Source organism: Brassica rapa, chromosome A09, assembly GCF_000309985.2.
Source record: "Brassica rapa cultivar Chiifu-401-42 chromosome A09, CAAS_Brap_v3.01, whole genome shotgun sequence".
Classification (NCBI taxonomy): Eukaryota; Viridiplantae; Streptophyta; class Magnoliopsida; order Brassicales; family Brassicaceae; genus Brassica; species Brassica rapa.
In genome coordinates this window covers 889,903-916,768 of record NC_024803.2, presented here as the reverse complement: position 1 = coordinate 916,768, position 26,866 = coordinate 889,903, and the positions used below count along the sequence as shown (strand labels likewise).

Sequence of the window (26,866 nt, the reverse complement as noted above, 5' to 3'; positions counted from 1 at the left end):
CCAGATTAATATTGTATTTATAGTAAATATAAAATTATAAATGAAATATTTTATAATTTTAGTCGGTTTTGTAAATATTTGTAATAAAATTTATATAATATATTAAATAGTTTTTAGATCATTTGTAATAATGTTAAATAATTTCATTCCAACAACTATGTGATATATGATTTTAGAAAAAAATTAGTTATAAAATTGATTTATTAATGTAATTAATACAATCTAGCATTCTATTTTACAAAAAAAAAAATACCTTTTTTCTTTCTATGAAATACTTTATTTTATATCAGACTCATTTAATTTAAATGAAGGCAATTTCATATTTACAGAAATACTAATATACTTTATTTTATAGTATTTATACTATTTACCCTTTGAAAATTTTAGTTGGGCTTCGATGGACAGAAAGTGAGTTGAAAATCATTATTGAGGTCCAAGTAATTAATTAATCCACAAGATATAACTCAAACAATCGGGTTAAGGAAGAATTCGGATTATCCAATTCGTGGATCAGAATCACACTTGACCGTTACCCGCCTCGAACGACGGCGACGAAAGAGGGAGGACAGAGACTCCTCGTCTCTTCGACGGAGATAATTTAACTCAGGATCGATCGCCTCGTTCGTTCCGTTGATCGTATTCTCAAAGTCGACTCGCGTCTACTCTAATTCGCCAACGGTGCCTCTCGGCTGAATGTAAGCGATAGTCCTCAAAAATTGTTCATTGATCTATGCTTGAATCGAACAACAAACTCCATTGCTCGTGGCATTGGGCACCATTTCACTACATTTGCTATGTTTAAGAGCGTTGTTCCTTCTTTTTGGAGGATAAATTTTTGAAGTAGTGTGTCACAGACTGTTGATGATGAGCTGAGCTTGTGTGGTTATTGACACTGCCCATATTAACTTCATAATATCTTGATGAAGTTGTTATTTTCTGTTATCTTATGGGATATTGAAATGCATTGCTGGCTTCTTGGTTTGTTTTCTTTGTTGTATGGAGTCAGTCGCCTATTTTTGTTGTCTATCAAACTTAGAAAATACTTTTTACCATTTTTTTTGTGTCATCTTTTAATCTTCTGATCTTTATTTTCCTTTGCTTCATTCAGCTAGGAATCAAGTGACAAGTCAACAACTTTCCTGAATAACTACCGTAATGGTCAGCTTAAGTACTCTTAATATGTCACAGAGTTATATTACAAACCTTGGTCAGGTCTAGACTTTGCAAAGCTTTGGATTCTCTGATTCCGTGTCCGTGTTATGGACGCTCCTCCCAATCCCAAGCGACCTTGCCATGACCCTTCTTCGGTCAAAGATCCCAGCTCCCTCCATCTCGCTCCAGGTTTCAACCAAAGCAACGTGGATACGACCATCTCCTCTTTCCTTTCCTTGTCGGACTTGCCTCTGTTCTCCTCCTCGCCACTCTCCATCGCCTGCTCTTTCGATCGAGTGCTTGATAAAGTCATTGATGCCTCCGATCATGATCGTTTCCTCGATCGTACTCTCCAACTCGCGTCGCTTCTTCACAACTCCACCAAGCGTTGCATAAGGAAACGCGCCACCCTCCACAACTCTATATCCTGGCCTCTCCTCCCTGAGCTAACCACCAAGGTTGTTACAACATATCCAGATTCTCTCATCTTATCTTTAATTTTATTATTGTCGAATTTTCATGAGTGATGACGTGTCACATTATATGTTTCCAGGTGTTTTCAATGCTTGATACCAAGTCTCTAATGCAAGCTTCTGTGTGCTGCACAATGTTCAACAAGTGTGCCATGGACCGTGTGTGTTACTCCCACATCGACCTCACAATGGCTGCCAAAAATGTTGATAATGGTGTTGTGTGTATTATGATCCATCGGGCTGGAAAAGAACTCAGGTTGTTATTAATCTTATTTTATGTGTATTATCAATATCTCAGGTCTCTCGTTTATGCTTTGCAGATCCCTCAAGCTTGGTTCTATCTCTTCCAGATCAACGTTTTTGCTTACGAGATCTTGTCTTGCTCCACTGTCTTTTAATCACGGTTTTGCTGGGTATGTATGTGCTTGATTACCCTTTTCTGCTTGAGAATTGCTGCTCAGTTAACTATCTATCTATCTCCATTAAAACTAGGGGTCTCTTGAGAAGCCTACACCTTTACAATCTGACACTCACGCCTGGAAAGTCCTTATGTGCTGTGTTGTCACTCTGTCCAAATCTCACTGATTTGAAGGTTATTGGATTGTAAGTTTCTCTTGGATTACATTCCCTTGCCATCTTTTGATTCATTTTTCTACTTTAATGTCTGTTCATTTTAAATTCACTTTATTGCATTATCTAGTATATCAGGTACTGACAAGGTAAATTCAGTAGAGCATCTAGCGCCAATCACTACGAATTGTCGCTTGATAGAGCATTTGTTCTTAGAGAACTGTGGTGCAGCAGGTAATATGTTTCAGCTTTCCTTTTTCTTTTAAGGTTTTCTCAATGGTGTCCTACTTTGTGATTGGTGGTCTAGGACCCCCATCAAGTTCATCCGTGGTTGAGTTTGTGGATAATTGCCCCAACTTGAGCTCGCTAACACTCTTTCAATTTGGGGTAAACGACGCAATGACCCGAACTATTATTATGGTATTGCTCCTGTAATTTTTTTTTTCAATCATTTGGGTACTACCCATGTATATGCTTCTCTAAAGCCGAACAAACTTTTGCAGGGTTTTCGTCAACTGAAGTACATAAACCTGTCTGGAACTTATGGAATTAGTGGTTCCTTTTTGAGGTTCATGTCGTTTTGGTAATAATATCTTTTAAGTGTGTGTTTTCAAATGTCTTATCGTGTAAGAGTTTGATGGTAGGGATTTGGGACTTAGCTGCAAAGACAGTCCACTCGAGACTCTATCGTTGCGCGACTGCTATTATCTAAAAGAGGTAATATGATAAAAAATACAAGACTTTTTCTTAAATGTCACAGTCCTGACTGACTACTGAACGTTACCTCGGCATTCACAGAGAGAAGTGTTGCTATTTTTGAATTCAATACTTGCGGGAGACTTCAAATCAATTCGGTACATTGTAAGTTGTCAAAGGAAGTGTTGTGCTTAGTTTGTTCTGTGAATTTGCGTGTGACACAGAGTAACTTTTGGTTTCTCATACTCGTCTCTAATAGGACATATCAAGCAAACACGGTTTAGTGTCTGATGCTGGGATTGCAACTTTTGAACCAAAGTAAGATTTGTTCATATTCTTTTTTATTCCCACATATATGACATTGTTTTGTGTTGTAGATTTCCTATTGAGGAGCTGAAGAAACAAAAACCAGGTGTCACATTTGTCGCAATTTTTCCAGCACCATCATCATCCTCGTCGTCAAGGTTCATGAATTAATTACAACTAGTTATGTGTATTATGCTTTTATCTTTTTCTTTTATCAGAGTACATTAAATGGTTTTGTTATTTAATATCTCAGCTCGGAATTATATTCAGACAGTACATCTTCTTCCGGGAGTTCTTATTACAGCTACGGGGAGGATGAGGAGGAGTACGACGACTCGGGGTAATGTTAACTTTTTTCTTAACTTTTTGTACATAAAAGGCTGTTATTTGACATGATGTTTCACTCATATTGGAGTTTCTTTGCATTTTACTTTTTTTTTGTAATCATGTCGTTACTAAACCAATCGTATTTTCTGAAGCATTTGGTTGTAATGTTTTTAAACCACATCCAAAGTGAATGTAGTTCAATTTCCTATTGGAACATTCAAGTTGGAGTTTCAATGCCTTCATGTAATACGATTTTTGAGATACTTTTTTCTTCACTCTACATCAGTTTTTATCCAAAAGTGTATTTCCCATTTCTTCCAAGCTTTATGCACCTCACCACCTCCTTTGATCCAAACTAGTACCAAACACCTAGTTGAATATATATGCATCAAACCTTACCAGGACACCAGTATCGAAGTAAAACACTAAATGAGTTTCAATTATTCAAAGTAAAGCTACTAAACTTCGTATCAGTCTCCAAATATGATGTAGCTTGAATATCTGAATTATCCAGTTTTAAATCTTCTTTTGCTTCAATCCATTCCAAAGCTGCTTGAATTCCTAAGTATGCATCTTCTTGAGGGTGATCACTTTTATTGATTAAAAATCCGTTTCTTGACTTCCTCACAAAATCAAGAAAGGAAGTTGAGTACCTGTTTTGAAAGAGATCTCATGCTCTTGATCAGTATCATGGTACCAATGTTGCCTTCTAGCTCTGCTGTTGGACTGTCAAAAATTGATGGGAATGGGCACATCTCCATATAGCTCTAGCATATGGTCACTTTTTACATGGTTGTTCTTTCTTTAGAGAAACAACCAACACATTTTGCCTACAACATAAGTTTTGATACATCTCTAATCTCCTTGTTGTTGAGAGAGCTGCATATAAACTTACTAACAATTACCACACCAAAATTCACATAACAACAATAACAACAAAATATAACACGAGAAAATTATTAAGATGAACCCCATTAAAAATTAAAACCAAACATAGTCACATCCACATGAGTTTTGTTTTTTTCACATTTTAAGTTTCCACAACTTACAAATCATAACTTTGTTTCCCAGTGAACTTAACTTCAATGGGACTAACATTTTTCCCAATAGATCTCATGTTCTGACCAACACCTTCCCTTCCCGCATTCGCCTTCTCCGGATAAACCCCATCTTTAGGATGAAGATACTGAACCTCACCGTTAGGGAACACCCTGTAGAACTGGTAGTTAATCTTGTACTTGGACCTAAGCCTCGTCCCCAAGGCCAAGCACTGCTCTTTCCTCGCCAGCTTCAGCAAGTTCGGACCTTCCCTCATGATCGCCGCGCCTCCCGTCGGCATCTCAAAGATCTGCTCCTTCGGCGAGTTCCACGTGATGACGTAGAACTCCTCCACCTGGGCCTTGCGGAGAAGACCGCCCGTGCTTCCCGCGAAGATCGGAGACGGCGTGTTCGGGTCTAGCTGCGGCGGCGTGAATCCCACCGGAGCTTCTTCTTTCACGGCGGCGGCGGGGGCGGCGGCGGCGGAGTCTGCTTTCTCGGCGCGGATTGCGGTTTTGGGGAAGGAGAGGGATCTTGGACGGTGGGATGTCGTGAAAAGGTGGAGCTTTTTTACGCCGGAGGTAGCGGCGGTTGTCACGGCGGAGCTAAAGAGACCCGAGGCTTGAGCTGCCATGTTTTTTTTTTTGTGTTTGTTTGTTTTTTCTCTGTAACGAGCTAATTGCTCTTACAAATGTATTTAATGAGAAACAGGATAATGTTCTGTAATGAGAGGCTAGAGTTGGTTCGATTGAGTGGATAAGGTAACCAATAGGATTCAAGTATTAGATTTTTCTCTTACCCATCTTCTTCTGATCTTATCTGACGTCGTTTTGAGTTCTTTCATTTTTTTGACGGATATCAAGCAAATGTTTTGGGCTTCTTAGGCTCATTTAATTGAAAACTTTGGGCTTGAGTAAGAAAATTGGTTGGTTTAACCAGAATTTTAATTCATGATGACGTTTCATAGCAATTTGTGGCCCATTGTAATCAATAGAATATGGATTTCAATTGGGCACCCACCAATCCTTTCATAACCATTGTAATGAATAGAATATTTGGATGATAGTACTCTTTTAACTTAGTATTTTTTTCAACATTGAAAATTCATTATGATATCATAAGATACATTTGTGGGATATTCGTTTTAGTATTTAGAAAATTCGGTTCAGTTATCAGTTTGGTCTGGATAACAAAATTAGGAACTGATTAATATCCAAAATAATTCCGGATCCTATTTGATTCTGGTTCGGTTCCAGTTCGATTTTGGTTTGGATCGTTTTTTGGTTAATTCGGAGTAAAAGTCAAAAATCTAGGTTTTTCTGGATTCATGAGCCAAGATAAAGACTAATACTTTTACACGAAGATGAACAAAATACATATGTGTGCAGCGTGTCCCAAAAAAACATTTTTGATCACACATGCATTCATTCTTCACATGTAGATTTTTGTAAATATGCTTTTTTATCATAGTACATTTCATAAATCCAAACATAAAACATTCTCATGGTGACCCAAAAGAAAAAGAAAAACATTATTATAAAACGAAAGAAATAAAGTTGAGATAGAGAATAAAACCATAACAATTCATAAATGTAGATTTATGTAATGCAATGTCTCTCCATTTATGTATTAGTTTGGCCCATGCCTTTACTAATTTTGACCATCAATTCCAAATTGCTTTACACTCTTTGCACATTACCTAACTTTTTATAGTTCTGTCCCTTAGGGCCCTAATTTAAACCAAACATGTCTATCGCACTCTGTCGAGTAATTCTCTTTGGAAATAATTTCTTATTTATCAGTTAATTATTCGTAAATTTATAGAATTTATGGGTCAGCGGTTTAGTTCGAGCCACTATTACTAAGTTTAAGACTGCCATTAATATGATATTTTTTGTTCTGTTCAATTTCAAGAAGAAACAATCAGTGTACATTTATATCACTACATATTTTGGCCTTCTTTTCGTGAAAGTGGCCGATTGTCCGGGAAATCTTTCAAGAAATTATGCATGGACATCCCTTAGTACTTCAACTCGATTTTTATTTTGATTTTGTTTCAATGTGGTTAAGCTTGTTTTTAATATGTTCTTGTTCTGCGTAGACCTTACAAGTTCACGATTAAAGGCACTTACGAAATCAAACTTTTGGAATAAATCGAATACTAATTCAAAACGGATCTACAGATAATTATCCATCCCTACTAGGTAAGCAATGATAAAAAACCATATACTACATATACTTAGATTAAACAAAAATAAACAATATGCTATCCATTCATATTTTATATCCAAGGAGAATCTAAATAGATATGATGATGTCTTAATAAGTTGGGTGTCTGATGTCCAAAGAAAAGAGAACAAAACCTAGTCATCAAGATCATGTGTTCTAAAGTGGATATTGTCTCTGCCACACAAAAAAAAACTTTTCAAAGGCATGCAAGTCACGACAACCAAAATCACACACATACAAAAAACAAATCAATCTCTAGAAAAGTGAGTTTTTTTTTACATGACAACTGCATGGTTCTTTGGCTTTTGTTATGCTAAACCCCAGTATACATCACTTCCTATGTTTCTTCTGCAAAATCACACTTAGATTACGGGGATACACACACACTATATATATATATATTAAGATTTAAGAGTTTCATAAAATAAATATAAATACGACTTTATGATCAAGAAATCATTGAGATGCCAAAACTTATGTTTTAAAAATAATTGAACAAAACAAATAGTATATTATTTAAATTCAATGAAAATCCTTTAACAATAAAAAATATCTATACTATACTAAAAGGAACTAATAAAGCCTTCTAAAGCTGTCCACGTCACTTATTAAATTTAGCCAATCAGAACATTTCAATTAAAATTTTGGGCTTTTGTTTCTAATGTACCTATATTAAGTGAAAAATGTCCAACGACAGTGGGTCAAGAGAGTGTTATTAGCCCAGTTCGAATAAAAAGCAATTAGCCCAATTCAAAAAGAGCTTCCAACCCTACTATGGATCCACGCCGTCTCTTCTCCTCCCCACTTCGTCTTCTCGGCTTGAAACCTTCTCGGCTGAGTTCTCATCGATTCACTTTCACACATTCAATTTTCGACTCCCGATGCTGTCGGGTATCTCGCCGGAGATCAAGTTCGACGACAAGTTTAAAGCTTTGAGGCTGGAGAGGAGAGTAATCGAAGTGGGTATTGGTCCTTTGATGAGATTATCCGATAAGTCGATGAATGTGAGATTCGAGTGGAAGGATTTTGGGATGTTCCCGGAGAGATTGGCGTGGGAGATGGTGAGGGAGACGATGTCGTGCATGTTCCCGAGGATGACGAATAGCCCCGAGGTGGAGACAGGGACGGAGGAGACAGTGATGTCGGTGAGGTTGACGAGGCGAGCGAGGGAGAGTCCCGAGAGGCGGGGGAAGGAGGAGACGGCGGAGAAGGAGTGGAGCGAGTCCGGGAGGTGAGGGGGAGCGGAGAGGGAAGGGCAGTTGTGGAAAGAGAGGGAGGTGAGGGAGGGGGAAAGGGCTTTGAGGGCTGTGGAGGAGATGGAGAGATCGGAGGAGCAGTTTGTGAAGGAGAGGGAGGTGACGAGGCGGAATGGGGAGCCGGTGTCGCAGGTTACGACGGTGGTGGGGGGTTTTTTGGAGGAGGAGGGGTGGTGGTGGTCGCAGGGGTTCTTGAGGGTGGGGATGTTGAGGGATTCGAAGGCTGTGAGCTGCTTTGGGTCGAGTGGGGAGGTGGAGGATGTGCGAGGGGGAGTGGGGGAGGTGCGTGGGACGGGGGAGATGGTTGGAGATGGGGTTGGGGAGAGGGAAAGGAGCGGCGTAGATAGTGGCTGAGAAGAGGAGTAACGGTAACAGAAGTAAAGGCTAAGTCTTGGTGTAGAAGACATGTAATGGAATAATACCAGTCTTTGTGAAAATGGGGTTTTACATAATCTTTGTGAAAATGGAATAATACCAGTCAATGGTGCGAAAGAACTTGCTCATGAGATCATGCAGAGAAGGTAAGAAGACAATCTAGACTGATAATATAGATTTTCACGTAAAAACAGCAGAATCTATCAATTAACCACAAGAATAATCTCATTTCCAAATATTTTAAAAAACTAAAATAAAAGAATTAACAGAAGTATTGAATAGCATAAATTAAGGCCTTATAGAACAAGTCAAACCCAAGAGAGTAAATGTTATTTTCTTCCAATAACGTAAAAAAAAATATTCTCATATCTTAACCATTAACATCCTTCTTCAACCTTCCTCCGAGAGAATTAAATTTCCAAGGTTTCGTCATAAGAAAAAGTGGAAAGACACTATTTCTAAAAACACTACAGAAAAACCTAGCTTTCTGTTTCATATCACCAAAATCAATAGTGAAATCACCATAGGAACTATCTACCAAGCTCTAACCAAAGCACTACTCCAAAAGACTACGCAAGTATAAGAAATTCTTTTACAAGCCAAAAGAATACAAATCTTAATATGGCTCTCTATCTGACAATTGGTTTTCTTCTAAGGTCCAGATATGAAAGGAATGGAGAACCCACCTCCTACACCCCCTTTGAAAACTGCAGGTACATAGTATTATATAGAAAAATATAATAATCTCCACCCACATGATCTTTCTTTTATATTGAGCCTGACATATGTACAGAGTAATGTCTTTTGTAATGGAATTGAAAATAATTCATATATTTTTAATAACCAAACTTAATGCCACCCTCACAAAAAATTATAATACAAATGGCTTTCACCCAATTTTTTGTCTCCTCAGATATTATAAAATTTTAACTCATTCGAATTACTAAAATATGGATCAAATGGCTGAAGAGTATAGCTGGTGAATTCTTCTTATAACAAATTGCTGACAGAATTCGTAAGTAAATAATAATAATTGCATCTTCCAATTTCGAATGATAAGTCGTATTGTTCTAAAAAAATTCAAAAGCCTTGCAAAACTTAAGATCAAAAGTCTTGAAGGAACGTAAATTGGAAATTCCTGAAAACACAACAACCATATAATCGATGAAAATATTTTTTAAATACATAACTCATATATCGTTTTGATAACCTAATAAAATAGAAAATAAAATATATTGTAGTATAATTACATACAAACTACAAAATTAAGAATTTCACTATAGATGGGGTGAAGCTGCTCTCGACAAATCTGATAAAACTAAAAAAGGTTAGTAATCAATTTTTGAAAAATCATAGATTATTTTTTTCATTGAATTATTTGTATGCTATACCAAGAATCATATTTTAGTATTTGTTTTAATTACATATAATTGAATTAACTAAATATAAATTAACTTAACTTAAAATAAAAATAGATTTGTTTTCTGAAATTATTTTAAGAATATATATGTATATATCTAAAATCTTAGACTTAGATAGATTTTTCTATCTATCTATTTTGGTTACTTATAATAAATAAATTTGTATAAATAATTGTATAGTTATCAAAAATTAAAACTAATTTTTTAAAATTGTTGATATATAAAATACTAAAGATTTAACGATTAAGTATTTATTTAAGTATAGAATTTTTTTTTTTAAGTTTTGTTATGAATTTGTATAATTATATTAAAACAAAACAATATTTCGAAATTGATTATCATATTCGAATATATTTATTTTAGTGATGATGTATGAATTATTATCATAATTTGAAAATTTACTAAAAAAACAATATCAACATGAATTGTAATATATGAGTTATTACCTTAACCAAAATTATAAATTAACATTAAATATAATTATATATGTCATATTTAGCTATACAATGTGTCATCAATATTAATAGCCATGTCAATATTACATAATGCCAATATTCTGCTACTTAAACCCCAAATCCCCTAACTCCCGTTAAGTAGCCAAATTCATAAATATACTTATTCGACAAAACAAAAAACTTTAAAATATTTACTAATCCGACCATGCACAAGCATCCATTCCCTATTCCATCGCGATAGGATAACAATGCAACCAACTCCTCAAAAAAAAATCAAGCTCTTTTGCAAAAAAAAATAAAATAATTTTAACACCTAAAATTTTTTGTTTCCAAACTTCTACAGGGAACACACATAAAAAGAAAAAGAGGACGTCCACTCGGATCACGCAACAAACCAAAAGGTGTGTCATGACTCCTAAGATATAGTATTTCTTTATTCAAAATCATACCATTTTAAATTATGAATGTATTTCGTAGTCCACCAGATATGCAATCTACCAGCGTTCAAACCAAAGTTTTATGATTGTAAGTTTAAGTGAATTATAATAATATATTCTTTTTTTTGTAACTGATAAAATAATATATTCTTCACGGTATCTTTTCATAACTAATTGAGTTATCAAACTTGATCGCATAGGTGGCTTTGATAAGTGTGACCTTTATGGTGTACAATTCTTTTCAACCTAAAAACATTATTGTTCCTCAATATCTTTCATTCTGCTTGACTCCAACAAAATATTTTCTCATCTGTTTTTCTTCCTTTAAACTAATTTATTATCATCTATTTCCTGACATTTTAATCCATCCAACTATGTCAAAAACTTATAGAAAATGTCAACTTCCAAACAAAACATAATTGAACTTAGCAAATAAATTCTTAATAATATTAAAAAACGTTACTTAATAATTTCTTCAACCCCCATTTTTCGCGCGTAGCGCGGACAAAGACTCTAGTATTATTAAAATTCGTTCTGGCCAAATCCTTAGTGACCTAAATGGTTAGGAGTGTCCGCGTTTTCAACATGCACACGGTTCAAACCTCGATCTGCACCATCAAATGTAAAGAAGAAGAAAGACGATTGTTCCAAAGCCTAGAGTTGACGAAAGAAAATGAATGACTTGCATCATAGAGAGTCTACATGATATATGTCGATGTTCATATACTGATTTCATCTTGAACAAGAAGTTGTTTTCCGGAGGGTTCATTATCTATAGAAAAGATTATTGGAGAGAATATATCATGATAAATTTCATAGGCTTCAAACTTAAAACCAATTGACAATTAGTGGATTGACCCAAATCCCTTATATACTATTCATGTTATTTCCATATTTCCAATGTGGGATTTTCTCTCCAATAGAAGCTAATAACTACTCCAAGGTTTGACTTGTACATGATTTAATTTATTCTCATTCTCCACATATCCATATATACAAAAAACAATCGATTCATGAATCGACTATCCATTGATTACGTAATTAAATACAACCGGCATGGATCGATATTGATAAGGTTATAGAACTTTTTGAAACAAGATTTTGTCCATGTGAGTTTGGAGATGATCACCACATGAAGCAGAATAGTAAAAAGTTTTAGCAACATCGAGAAACGTGATGCTGACATCACGGAGTGTGTCAACCTCCAACAATACTAACTCAACCATTTGCTCCATCTCATACTCCATTCTCTCTATTGTCGTCTCTTTCTTATCGTTTCTCATTGTCTGCAGTAAGACATATACATATGTTAGAGGTATGATCTGGTGACTAGACTCGAAGTAGTTGTAACATCGAATGGAACAATCATTATCGAGTATTTGCAGGCCTGGTCCAAAACACATGCTAAAGAAGTTATGGACTTGGACATCAGATTTAGAGATGAATTATGGAGGATATTTTGAGGTTTATTTTTGTATCAACACAAAACCAATTAAAATGAATTAGTTTTTTTATGACGCGACTTCTGCATTAGAGAGACCAGTCATGATTATTTGAATAATGTTTTGTAATTTATATGACCAGAAAAAAATTACTAACCTTTAGGTATTGGGCAATAAGATTGATTCGGTTGATGATTTCTGAGAGACGAACAAAGCGAGGATGAGTGAATAAGTTAGTTAGGTCATTGTTCTTCATTAGAATTATCATCTTCACCAGGAGCTCTCCATGTCCTTCATTTCCGTCTAATTTCCATTTCTCCAGCCATTCTCCCCACTATAAAAAACATTAATAAACATACTCATACAAGTATATATTTAGAACGATATACACCTTCTACATGTTTCGAACTTTTTATTATTTTTAATATTTTAAAAGCACCATGAAATTTCAGCTACACAAGTTTAGTAAAAATATTATCCGAAACCCTAATTTTATAAACAATATTCCCGACAAGAGAAAAAACAAAAAATCAATTTCGTTCCAAACTTTTAATATTCAACACATCAGCTAACTATTTACTATTTACTATAGAAAATAACGCTCTACATTCAAATCCGTTTTCTTATAATTACCGCTGTGACTTATTTTATGTATGTTATCTACGTATTTATTTGTTAAATATTCGTAAGCAAAAAAATATAAACGTGAGAGGAAGAAAAAAATAAGATAGAAACGTACCGATTGATAGAGGATACTGATAACGTCACGACCATGAGACATGTAATGATCAAACGATATCTGATTCAAAGTTCTGATTAAGATTCCGACAAGCCCACTCGCCTGAACCGATCCTGGTCGGTCCAATCTTATACTCCTATTTTTCATGTCCACCATGCATTATTATAGTATAGACAAATTAGTCAATCAACTGATACTACTAGAGCTTTCTTTTTATTTTGACTTTGTTTATGTATGAAAATCAAATATATAAAATTAAAAACACACACGTATATAAATCCAGCTTTTACTTTGTACGTAAGGGAACTTCCATTTTACACAGCCTCCAGATTTTTATTATAACGTCACCAAATCTGGTTTTTATTGGAAGAGAGTTGTTCTCTTATCTTAACCAATACAAAAAAATACTTTCGGACAGAATTATACTGGCAAAAAAATGCCGTATAAAATGAAAGTTTTGTCTGCACATCATCAGTTCGATGAAACTAACAGTTTTTTTTAATCTCAGGTTTAAAAAAGAAGATATTAGGTCAAATGAACTTATCCTTCACATATAATTAAATGGAGACAGCCTGGTGTTTTCTGCCGCGAAACCAACAGTGTTTTCGCAAAATAAACAAATAGCAGAAACAAAACAAACAGCCGTTCAATTAGGGTTAAACTAAAACCAATAGGTGGGACCTAAACAGATTTATAGATTTAAATGCTAGGAGCTTGCGAGTTAGTAGATGGACAAAATAATTGATGGTGAAGGGTTGCAAAGGCAAAATCCGTAAAACCAATAGGTGGGACATAAATCAAATTTATTGCTACAAAGCTCTTTTTTTTTTTTGAAAACTGGCCTTTCCAAATTCTTTTTTTAACTCAAAAAAATTACAAGATAACTATTCTAAAATAGCATAAATTTTAGATAAAAAACTCATGATAAATTGTTGACAAAAAAAGACTCATGATAAATTTAAATTTCTAAGATATCAAAAATATTACGTTAGTATTGATGTTTTAAATCATTTTTAACTAAATTAAAAACTTTTGATTTTCGTTTCTGTATAGAATTAAAAAAAAAGTATTTTAGTCATTTTGATAATGAAATTATGGTAGCAGATTTCTAAGATAACAGAAATATTACGTTAATATTGATATTTTAAGTTATTTTTAACTAAATTAAAAACTTTTGATTTTAGTTTCTTTATTTGATTAAAAATTCCTTTAAAAAGTATTTTAGTCATTTTGATAATAAAATTATGGTAGCTGACTAGCTGTACGTGGGATATTTTACTTTTTGTAATCAAAACTTTGTTTGGTGTTATTTTCCATAATTTTCCCAACTTCAATTTATGTATCAGAAAACATAAGAGTAATTTACCTGTTATTGAAGTAAGGATCACTTTGTCGAGCATTGGCAATATAGTTACGAAATTGATCGAAGAAGCTCCTTCTTGAGTCAGAGGATTCACCAAAAGAGGAAAAAATGGCTTTAACCAATACACTTGATTTAGCCCAAACCATTCTCTCATGTGACCTCTCTGCCTCAAAGATAGTCGCAGCCGCTAGGTAATAGCACTCTAGAAGCTCGCTTCTACTCACACCCCACACACTTAACCAATTTTCTTCATACCACCTGCGTACAAATTGATTTTAAAATTAGTTCTTATATAGAGAAAAAATATAAACTTAAAGATACGGTTTAACTGGAACCAAAGTTTTTTCTTTCCAGACACTATGGAAATAAATAAATATATATATATATATACGGGTATATATACACTATTCCAGTTTGAGATAAATAATTGGTTTATTGATCAAAAAGATAAATAATTGGTTTCATCATTTATTAACCGAATACTTAGTAAAACGGAGTGTTTTATTTTTGCTTTTAAAAATACAAAAAGAATAAAGTAATTAAAGCATCGATAAACTTGCTAGTGCTAAATAAAAGTTGCGACTTTGTCACGAAAAAGGTTGTGATTTTGCTCATATGAAATAAATAAAACACCATTTAGCTAATTCATTTAGAAATGTTATAAGAAAATAATACTTGTCTGTTTTTCGGAAATATCACAAAGTTTTTATTAGATCTCCCTAAACCACTTGCATAAAAGTTTCCTAAAAGTTTAGAAATAAAAAACGCAACAACTAAAAGCCATGATTATTGAAAAAATGAAGAGTGGAGACGATATTACTTTTGGAAAGTGTCCCATTCGAGTTGATGCAGAGCTTGGCAGTTGTTGTAGTCTTGTTTTGCTAATTCCAGATATTCATTATTGTTCACATATGGCATCCTACATCGTCCACCAGCATTATTAGTATATCAATTAACTTTATAATTAATACACTTGCAATTGCAAAAAAAAGTGTTACAACTACCCGCAGTTCTTGTTAAACGCAGAAAAAACACTCCACATTCCATTCGGTTCAAGTTAGGTATTTACAATTGATTTGATTCATCCAGATTAAAATCACCTACGTATTTTACCAAACTAAATGACCATAATGGCCTTATCTTAACGCATACGTGGTCAGCTCATGCATGCATTATAACAGCTAGTGCAATGCATTTGTTTTGCATTCATTGGACAATGCAACATAATAATAAATATGAAAAATAAAAAGTACCTATAAAGGGTCTTGCCAATCCAAACGTCGTTTTCTCCACCATACTGCTCAATATAGAATCTCGTCTCCACTCGAGGCAAGCTTGCATACCATGGAACCTCCAACGCGAACCCAATCTAACATGCAAAATAGAAAACAAAAATAAGCAAAAAAGAGTCAAACACGCTTTGTCGTTTTCCTTCTCCATCAGATGACCCCAAAGTGGTATGCAGTGCGTAAGTGCAGATGTAATGTTTTTTGGAACCATTTGTAATTTGTGTGTTTCTGGTCTTATTGTACATGTAAAGTACCTCGCCAGGTAAGTCTTTCATTATAATCCACTTATCAAGCAACTCTCCTTTCTCTTGTTTATGTTGTAGATACTTGGACGAAAATTCTTTGGCGTTTATCAATATATCTTCCCTTGGAAACGCTAATTGCGATGCCCGGTATAGATTGAACATACCAGTCACCGCCTGGTTTGATTGGCCCGCGAAGCAGAAAAACTCTCCTTCTTTCTCGAAGACCTTGAACACATCTAAAATTGAACTAGATATTATACTTTTAACTTTGTTAAAATATATTACCAAAAAACAAATATTATTTTTTACCCGCGGAAACTTTGTATCCATTAAGTCTTAAGAGCCTAAATGCCATGGCTGTATCGTCGATATCTTGGACATGGGAACATCTAGCCCAACATATGCCTTTGTCTGTCCAATATCTGATATTTTATCATCATCATCATTAGAGTAAAACTACTTTGGTATACAAATGAAGTTAATACTCCCTCTGTTTTTAATTATAAGTAGTTTTACTTAAAAGTACAAATATTTAGAAAGTTGTTATCTAAAAAAATATATCATTTAATCAATTAATTCAACCAATTATAAAAAGCTTAACATTATTTTATTGGTCACACAATATCTAATAAATGAAAAAGGTGCATTGAAATATGTAAACTACTTATATTGTGAAACAAACTCTTTTTGCTAAAACTACCTACATTTGAAAACAGAGGGAGTATTAAAATAACGTTTTTTCTAACCTGTGAACATAGTCAAGACACTCTTTAATCTCTTCTTCAAAGTATCTCGATATCCCTAACCGTTGTAGGCGATCCACGATCCATATGTGCTCGAAAAGATCCACAGGAAATACATTGGGAACTGAAAATATAATTATAACAGTTTATTAGTGAAAAGTAGATGTTATACATTGCCATATATACACATGAATGCTAGTAGACAAAAATATATGAGTAGACACGGTTACTAGATAACAAACCTCCTCCATTGAAACGTTTGACGGCATTGCGCAAATACCCAAGACACTTACTGTCTCGGGTCTGCATGAATGCGAAAGCGGTCGAGGAAGGAGAGAAGAGGAAAGATCCATCTTGACACTGAAGTTTCAATAGCTTTTCCCATTCTATATCACGCATGCCCTCCAAACTATGCAACAATGTTGTTGGTATCTTGTGCATTATCTCTTTGGGTATCCTATAAAGATTTCAACGTACGCCCAAATTTAATTCACATCTTAGTCAATATATATATATATATATATATATATATATAGATATCTTATAATACGTATGCAAATATTATATCGTATAATTCTTTTTGGTTTTAAGTGACCTACATTGGACTCGTATATAAATACTTTCGAAAATGTTTATATAAAAATAGAATATTTCAAATTGTATATTTTTGGCCCAACACACAAACCTTGTTAGCTTTAGCTCCTTCTTGGCGTATATATCCTTCAAGACCGGAGAATCGTACGGTACATCTATGTTTATTCCTCGAGCTATCTCAAGTAATGAAGGAAAGGCTACTTCGAATCCAATAGGCATATGCTCATCGTCTTCTTCTTCTAGCTTTCCGATATTTTCTCTAAAAAACATGATTCCTGTACAGGTAACTAGTAATTAATACTTCAAAATAATTTAAAATTAGTCCATATCAAACAATAACAAGGAAAAAGGATACGTTTCTTTTAACCTATATATATGTATATATTAGTTTGAATGGCTATTGGAAAAAGATTTGAAACTTTTTAAAAAGAAGATTGATGTTTTTCATTCGGAAAAAAGAAAGAAGATTGATGGTCTAACTCATAACTATAAAACAATGTATACTTTCTTTTCAGCCCACTATAAAAAAGGATTTGCGTTTTTTTTGCAGAAAGTCGAGATATTCTTTCATGTTTCCTAATTTTTTTTTGCAAATAAAAATAAATTACCTTTGTGGCATTGATGAGGAAAGAGATTCCATGATGTTAGAGCAACGACGCAGGCAAGTGTGTTGATGAGACGGTCATGATAAGAGAAGAGGTAGGCATCACCCCATGAACCATCGGATAGCTGATTGTTGGCTATCCATTTCACGGCGGAGGGAAATGCCGGAGTTTTATCTCCGGCGTCGATCAAAGCAACCCAAGCAGTGTCATATGCCGATATCGTAATTTCACCGTCACTTAAGTTTTTTAAAATGGACTTCACTCTTTTCACTGCTTCTTCGATTGCAATATCATTACTTCCAACACTAATCTATTATTCAAAAAAAAAGTCTATTATTCAAAATGCACGAAATTATAATCAGCGCATATAATCATAACAACAATTGAAATTAAATGTGGTTGGTACCTTTAATGTAAACATACAATGATAAAATAACTATTTTTGATGGAATATAAAGTATAGATTCCGGGGGAAAATGTATAAATCAAGGTAAAAGGAAGAGTGAATGTATTTATAAATGAGGATATTTTTGGTGAATATTATTGACAAGAAAATAATTATAACAAATAACAGCCTTTTAAAATTGACAATATATATTTAAAAATCACCTGAGGAGCATCTCCTTGAAGCTGTTGCCACTGTATTAGAGGTATATCATGTTGAATTTCGTGAGATTTAGGGTATTCTGCACAGAAACATTGAAATTTTATATGGAAAACAAAATAAAGGGAATAGATGTAAACTACTACTTAATTTTGAAATTAAATTAGACCTTGAGTTCGAAGTTTTGTACAATATATGGAGCAGCTTCTGGGTTTGTCGCTCCCCAAACTTAGCGGTGATCCTATCAAAAACAAAATTTAAATATAACACTGACAAGAGAATGAGTAATTTGCTAACTATAGAGAAATAAATAAATAATAATCACTAATTTTTTGTCCGTGGTCAAACAAACATTAAATTATTATAAGCTACGATACGAGGTCAATCCACTCGCTAATAATGAGAACTAGATTCTCTAAACGTACTTCTCTAATAATAAATTCAAACTGATACTCCCTCCGTTCGGATTTATATGACGTTTTAGAAACTGGCACATAAATTAAGAATGTTGCTATAATATCTATTTTAACCTTTCATTTATGTTTTATTTTCAATTGACTTCATATCATTATCACTAGAGATCATTAATTGCAAGGGTAGAAAAAGTCATATGTTATCTTTTTTTACCTAGGACTTTGTGAACGTCAAGTATTATGAGACAAAAGAAAATCTCTAAAACGTCTAATAATTTCGAACGGAGGGAGTAGTATCTTATAGTCTCATTTTATTATAAATGTAGGCTTAAAATGTTTCCACGTACTAACTATAGATTGTTGTGGTCATAGTCTGATTTTGCATCGAATTAGGAGAAGACATTCGTTCAGAAAGTAAAAATAAAAAAACAAGTTCAAAATCAGACATAAACAAAAATAGAATTATTGGGAAATGAAGAAAAAATAAACGAAGAGTGATTAATGATTATAAAATGTTTGGAAGAACGAGAAAATAAAACGAAAAGAGAGACATAGAGAGACATTGATGATGATGAAATATATCTCACGCGTGGGTACTGAGAGAACATATAAACAGAGTCATCACTCTGTTTCTTTGTTTTGTTCTCTAGGGAAAATAAAAAACCGAAAACAAAATAACAAAAAGAAACAAATTCTTTTTCATCCAAAACTCAGTTAAAGAACTGATCATCATCAAACCCACAAGAGAATTTCGTTTACAGACATAGCAAAACATGTTAGTGAAAGACTCTGTTTTCGGGATCGTGTGTGTTTGATAAGACAGATGGAGACAGAGGAGAGAAGATCACGCACCTGAGATCTTAAGGACATAAGAAGAGAGAGAAGAACTAGAAGGAGAAACTGTTGTTTTAGTACTGAACAAGTTGTTACTTTGAATAGAGTTAAGAGCATAGTATTGTAGAGACATGGCTTAGAAGTTAGAAGCCTTTTTCTCCTCCTCTCTGTTTTTATCAAAGACTTAGTGAAGAAGAGAGATTGTGAAACTAGAGAGAGAAAGATGAGAACTGGTGAGAGAGAAAATAAATTTAATGGGATTATATAACGACAGAACCGACTTCCCATCAGAGATTGTATCTGACTGTACTCTTGAGAGAGAAAGAAGAGAGAGATTGGATGCATGGAATGTGTTTCTGTGGGATTATTTTCCTTCCATAGCTATGGATTTGAAGGGCATATTTGGCTTTTTCTTCTAATTCTCATTCTCTTGTATCCATCTGAAAATTGAATTTACTTTAAAAGAAAAGATATGGCACAGGCCGTTATCTTCGAAACCAAGTACACATACGATGGCTTACATGCAATCCTCTGAATCATATCATATATGATGCACGTCAGATACAGACATACTATTTTTACAAAATAATAGTTTCAGGTAACGAATCATTTATGTTGATCGGTTTTGTGACAAGGCATATTGCAATATATTTATTTCTAAGTGGTATTTATCTCGTGACAAAGGTAAACTTCACGAGTTTCTCCTTTTCAATTCTTGTAATATTTGTTTCTCATTATTTTTTTTTTCATTTTTTGATGGATTACATCATTTTGTAGTATTAATTTAGGATAAAGTGGAAATCATAAGAGCTATACAAGATGATACTACACGTGTAGTTATTGCATTATCCTTGTACTATTTGAATTTTGAATCAAGTTATTCGAATATAATGGAATCTTATTAATTTCTTTTCTTCTTTTTCGTTACACGATGCGTATAATTTTCATATGGTATTTTCATTATATATAAAATACAGCTATATATAAAAAACATAATCTTACTAATCATCAAATTAGATTTCAAAAGGTTATTAGTCAAAATTATCCAAATAAATACCATATGCTCAGATACTATAATTGAATCCTTCTTTATCTTTTTTTTTTGTTACACGACACGAATAATTTTTAGTTTGCCACTTATGATATTTTTTCATGATAAATGAAAATACAGCTATATTATTAGCAGAACAAATCTTATCGTTAAATTGGATTTCTAAGGTTAGTAATTAACATTATTCAAACAGAGTTGAATATTTTCTTGCATTTGTTACACAACACGTATAGTTTTCAGTTATGTCAGATAATGTATCTCCATTGTAAGTGAAAATACAGCTGTATATAACAAATCATAATCTTACTAATCCTTTTTGTCATAAACTTACTAATCATTAAATTAAATTTGAAAAGGCTACTAAATTACATTTGTTTATCATATATTGGTAAAATGTATATATATATATGCAGTTATACGATACTCTTTATAATAATCACATATTGATCTACTCACTGAATATGTTTAAAAAATAATAGTTACGACATCAAAACTAATATAATAGTCATATAATTTCAACACACATTAATTTAAATAAAATATACACAATCCTCTAAATATTCGGGTCCTCTACAATCCCGGCACCGCCACGGGAGAGCACTTCTTGGAGCAGTTATACTGCATGTTAAGTGTTCTAAATGATCAGTTGTCCAAAAAAAAAGTGTTCTAAATGATCGCTGTAAAGAAGCCTCAGCATACGCATACGGTCCTCGACTTTGATTAATGAACATTAAATGGACAAAGCATAAGATAATAACAATATAAAAAGTTTTTACATTTTGAATATTTATACATAGATTAGATGTTCAAAACGGAATTTTCTTTTGGCAACCTCATTATTAAATTGTAAAAATACTATATGTTGGTGACCCAATTTAGGGGTAAGAAATTTATGATAAACAATGAGATTAACTTTTAAGAAATGATATATATATATAACTTTTGTCTAAAATTTCTTTTATTCAATCAAGTCTATCAAAAATGATAAAATAATATGAAAATAAATTGAAAATAGCCTATCTAATCTTTTTGGGAAAATATTAAAAAGACAAACAATATCGAAAAAGACAATATCCATCTGATAAGTTGGAAAAAACTGACAATTTAAAATTGTTTCGTTCCTTCATGACTAGTTTGGATTAACCTTCTTTAAATCTGACAAAATCTATTTTAAACATTACACCGTTAAAAACTTAAAATATTATAAATTAAATTTTTGTCTCAATAAAATAGTTTATTAGAAAATTTTAATTTAGAGATTGCGAATAATTCACATATATGAATTATCAACAAAAGTGCATTTTCTATAATTAATTTATTATAAATAAATGATATTTATCAAACATTGCATAAACATATATATTTAAATCTATAGTTAATATATATATATGTAGAAATAATAATCACTATTGATGACAAAAAAAAGTAATCACTATTTTAATATAAATTGGTTTTTTTGTCATCTATATAAGAAGTCAAAGTTGAAAGGATATAACTTATGACAAAAATAAAATCCAGATTTTTGAAAGACTGAAAATTTTATCAGAAAAATAGTATTTTGTATAAATTTATAAAAAATGATGATCAATTGATCAAATTTCATTAGTTGTAGCATATATAACTATGATGAGTAGTTTGACAAGATGTTAAATATATATATATATATATATATATTTATTTATTTATTTAGCAACCCAAAGTATATATATATATATTTTTTAGCAACACAAAGCTTTACAATAAACAGTCTACATACATCTAATTATTTTAAATATGTTTTCCATTCGACACTTAGGATTTGCCAATATGACCCAGCTTGATTATAAACATTATATTGACAAGATACACTCCTGGCTTCTTAAGTGGTCAAACAGCTCACTTTGTATGGAGGTTGTCTTCAGCTTATTAAATCAGTGGATACCACCGACTTTTGATGTTCAACTTTTCATTGTCCTAAGCGATGTCTTGATCACATTGAGAAAATGTTTTTGGCTTTTCTCTTGTTTGGGGCGTCAAATGTATCTACCAAAGCTAAGGTGGCATGGTCAGACTTGAGTGTCCTAAGAAAGAAGGGAGTTTCAGGATTCAAAAATTACAGGGTACATAGATTTTATTATTACATCGGATTTATTATGGGTTTTCCTGGGTCAAACACTAATTGACTGGTCGATTTATGACATTTTGAAAAGACTACTGGAGGATCTTAGATGTGAAAAAAAACTTTTAAAGCTAAGACTACTAGCGGAAATTTTCTTCAAAGTTGAGATTACAAATGGCTCAAAATCCCTAATTCGTACTATTTGTGAAGTTGGAATTAGAATGTTGGGAATTGACAGAAAATCTAAAGTTTTTTTTTTTTTTTTTTGATAAACCATTCATAAATCAGGGCAAGACATAAAATCTAAAGTTGCAGAAGCTACTGGTGCAAGGGGATAGAAATTTTTAAAACGTAGTGGGCAGTTAATTCATGAATTTATAAATTTCATCAGGCAGATCTTGGGTCTAAATCCGGGCTCTTGGAACCTCTTTGGAGGCAAAGACATGGCAAAAGTGATCAAAATTCTCAATGAGAAGTACTTAGGACCAAAAAAATAATGATTCAACATAATGTGGACTGACAAAGCATTGTTTAGTTCCCTCAATCGGTCTCACGCAGAGCAGGACTTTGGCTTCCAAATTCTTTTCTAGGCTTTTAACATGAGCATAGGCTTCCAAATTATGAATTCTTTTTTTTTATAAAAGTAAAAAAATGTTTATCTCTTCCAAATTCTCATATCCGGTTCTGATCCCATGCCAAGCTTTCATCACATGGTTAGCTTGTTGTAATAGATTAGACACAGGGGATCACATGAGACACAGTGGGTTAGACATATATATGTCTATTGTATGGCGATCCAAATGAAACCCATAATCACCTTTTTCATGTGCATTCTCATTCACAATTTAGGCATTGCTGCCAGGTAGCAGAACTTTCTTGGCATATATAAATGTATCAATCCGGACTGGACAAACACTCGCACTCATATCAACTGCAACAGACTTCCAAAGTACGATGCGCGCTCTACTCACAAAAATAGTTTTCCAAACAATTTTTTTTTATTGGATATGGAGATTGGAATGGATGTCGCCATCATAGTCCATCAAATTCAACTTTATTTATAGCAAGAACTATTCATAAAGACATTCACAATCTAAACAAGGAAGTGGCCAGCGGGCGAAGAAGACGAAATATCGCACATATATATACCTGAAGCGTGATGGCTCATCTCTTTGTTTTAAAACCTGTACTGAAGATTTTGAGTTTGAGCTCCTTTAGCTTCTTCAGTCTCTTTTGGTTCTATGTTTTGGATTTCGATAGATAAATTTAATATTGGGAAAATCGTTTTTTAGACAAAAAAAACAGGTACATTGTCCGCTAGGCTAATCTCAAATTTATACAATTTTTTTATACCTATAATGCCGTTTCTATATTTATAAAAATAAACCAAATAAATAGTTTTAGAAACAAAAAAAATAGGAAAATAGGAATGCATTGTAAATACCTATAGATTTTTTTTTTTCTAAAAAGATTAATTTTTTTTTCAGATTCCTTTCGACGGACTGTAGAATGTACATTCTACAAAGTGAAAAATGAAATCCACGTTTTTCATTAGATCTAGTATGATTAGAATATGTCATCCATATTTTTTATTAAATATATTAAGATTAGAATAAAAGATCTTCGAAAATAACAATAATCTACAATATTTAGAATACACATTCTACACTTTACATTCTAAAATATGTAGAACCAACAATCTATATATTACTCAAAATTTAAAACCTCTCAAAATAAAATTAAAACGGTTTATATGTATTCTACACATAGTAGAATGCAGATTCTACGGATAAGTACGAACAGTTCTGAAAATATGAAAAATATATTTATGAAATGTTGGGAAATATTATGTTATCATCATTTTTGAAAAAAATGAATTTTCAAAAAGAAAAATCTAAAAATCGAATTCGGAATATTCTGTTACCCCTTTTCTATTTAATTTCTTTATTTTTTAACATATATAATATACTAAGTTAATTTGTTTAAAATTTTAATTAAGTTAATTTAGAAATATAATAGGCAATTAGAAAAATATTAGCCTAAGGAGACAATTACACTTTTGGAATTGGCCTAATGGGACAATCAATATACATGTTTTTTGGTCTAAAAAAACAATTTTCCTTTTAATATTTCAACAGTTTTTTTCTTCATAATACATGAAATCACGGCATACGACTTTAATTGTACTGCTCTAAAACTCTTGACAGGTTTTACATCTATTAATATGCATAATCTGTATTTACTGAAAAATTAAACCCCAAATCAGTTGATCTTCTTAACTACTAGACTTAAGTTATTTGTTAATTCGACGTAGGTCTTGATAACTATACTGAAGAGCTTATTTGTTAATTTGATTTTTGTTTTCTTTTGGACTTGGCATATATAGGTAGATTCATATCAAATCAACCCTTTTATATTCTCGGCCTAGTCCAACATACCAGAAGCCTAATTTGTAAAACCCAAAGTGTGAAAGAAAGCCCGTGACATAGCATTCGTACATATGAAAGCTAAATGGGTATTACATGTTTATGTTTTACTCGCTCTGTTTTTTTCTAGGTAGTTTTAGATGAATCTACAAATATTAACAAAGTTATTAATTTTTTTCAAAAGTAGCATTTGATAGATATATTAGGTGTAGTTAAATTAATCATAAATAAATATATATTATTTGATTGATCACACTATACCTAATAAAAGTAAAAGTTACTTAAAATTATGAAAACTATTTATATTTTTAAACAATCAAATTTTACTTAAACTACTTACAATAAAAAAACAGAATAAGTATTGCTTTTTCTTTATTTTGTAGCTTTTTTATAACTCAGGAGTCATGAGTAGATCCTATGTGCAAACATACACAAACTAATTTTTTTGGGACACATGATATATTCGCGCACTGGATTTACAAATAGACCGAAAGAAAAAGCTCATATCCATATAAAATGTTCAGAGACAATCGTGCAGTAGTTCCCTATAATAGGGTTCGAATTCAAAATCTGGATGTTCCAGACAAATTTGTAGTTTTATCAACGATATTTGCATGGTTCCAGTGTACAGACCTAAGCCACTTTGTTCAGACAAAGGTTATCATCTAATTGTACTTGTTTCCTCATGTTTTTTTTCTTTGCTGATAGCTGATGATTGCCTCTGTGTTTCGAAAAAAAAAAAAAATTATTTTTGGCTGATTTTTATTATATTAATTTCACGTGTAATAGTGCATTCTATTAAAATAGTCTAATTGTAAGTAATGACCAAACTACATCGATCTAATGAAATTCCTAGTCATAGTTAAAAATTAGTAAGATTTTTCATAATACCATGTAAATACAAGATCATTTTTATACGATTCTATTTTAATAAGATAGATAGCACAATCCTTTAATTAAAATTGTTATGAAACAAAGGGATGAGTATAGTCAAAAGTTAGAGATGAGAATATTCTCAGTTGACATGTTTGTGTAAACATGAAAGAGATTCCACCTTACGTTGTTGCTACTAAAGATTATAAAGTTGAATAAAGGCTTAACAAAATAACTCAAAAATGTGAAGGATCTTAACTTTTGATTTCCCCTTGCATTATCATTTCAGGTCAGCAGTGGAATGTTGATGATGCAAAAGAATCCTCTCTACTTTCTTCTTCTCTTCTGATTGGTTTGGACAAGCCCCAATCGTAGCAAAAAGCTCGAAAGATATGTAGAGGTTGGCAAATGGGACATTCGAATGGTTTATGGGTCATTGTCGACAGATAAAATGGTACATATTCGTCTTACCTTTCTACTTTCTTGGCAAATTTTACTTAGATTTTAAAACCATTAATTAACACCAAAACTGTCGTTTGTGTAGCCTTTAAAAAGTATACTGCACTTAAATTAGAAATTTCTTTTGTCCGTTAATCAAAATAATTAGTTTGAAGTTAATGAGATATACTATGCTAATATATAATTTATCGTCAATGCATGTACCAATGTCACTAGGCTCATAACCATATAGGAGACGTATTTTGTAACCATTGCGCCAATGAAAAGTTGGCTTATTGGTTAAATTCGTAGATAACTTAGTAGATATTTGAGAGAGCACATGTTCAAATATTATTGGAAAGAGTATTCTCCCC

At 32.6% G+C, this 26,866-nt stretch overlaps 3 protein-coding genes and 1 pseudogene across 3 annotated transcripts; 1 reads left to right on the top strand and 3 right to left on the bottom strand.

Annotated features, from left to right (window-relative positions):
• Positions 1-340: 340 nt before the first annotated feature.
• Positions 341-3,776, top strand: LOC103836716 (F-box protein At4g02760). The gene is made up of 13 exons (XM_009113009.3): positions 341-695; positions 1,109-1,610; positions 1,706-1,881; positions 1,946-2,038; positions 2,118-2,228; positions 2,326-2,429; positions 2,503-2,615; positions 2,699-2,763; positions 2,840-2,912; positions 2,994-3,056; positions 3,151-3,209; positions 3,269-3,355; positions 3,451-3,776. Exons 2-13 carry the CDS (start codon positions 1,260-1,262, stop codon positions 3,539-3,541), a joined length of 1,386 nt encoding a protein of 461 aa, XP_009111257.2. The 5' UTR covers positions 341-695; positions 1,109-1,259; the 3' UTR covers positions 3,542-3,776.
• A 632-nt stretch (positions 3,777-4,408) lies between these two features.
• Positions 4,409-5,259, bottom strand: LOC103836715 (photosystem I reaction center subunit II-1, chloroplastic). The gene has a single exon (XM_009113008.1). It carries the CDS (start codon positions 5,194-5,196, stop codon positions 4,570-4,572), a length of 627 nt encoding a protein of 208 aa, XP_009111256.1. The 5' UTR covers positions 5,197-5,259; the 3' UTR covers positions 4,409-4,569.
• A 2,238-nt stretch (positions 5,260-7,497) lies between these two features.
• Positions 7,498-8,806, bottom strand: LOC103836818 (annotated as a pseudogene).
• A 2,873-nt stretch (positions 8,807-11,679) lies between these two features.
• Positions 11,680-21,223, bottom strand: LOC103836713 (ent-copalyl diphosphate synthase, chloroplastic). The gene is made up of 15 exons (XM_009113007.3): positions 19,625-21,223; positions 18,529-18,600; positions 18,365-18,441; positions 17,759-18,065; positions 17,242-17,425; positions 16,799-17,013; positions 16,560-16,680; positions 16,123-16,235; positions 15,823-16,049; positions 15,533-15,648; positions 15,100-15,198; positions 14,283-14,537; positions 12,917-13,052; positions 12,335-12,511; positions 11,680-12,021 (listed from the first exon to the last, which is right to left on the bottom strand). The coding sequence occupies exons 1-15, from the start codon at positions 19,737-19,739 to the stop codon at positions 11,812-11,814; spliced, it is 2,424 nt and encodes an 807-aa protein (XP_009111255.1). The 5' UTR covers positions 19,740-21,223; the 3' UTR covers positions 11,680-11,811.
• Positions 21,224-26,866: the final 5,643 nt, after the last annotated feature.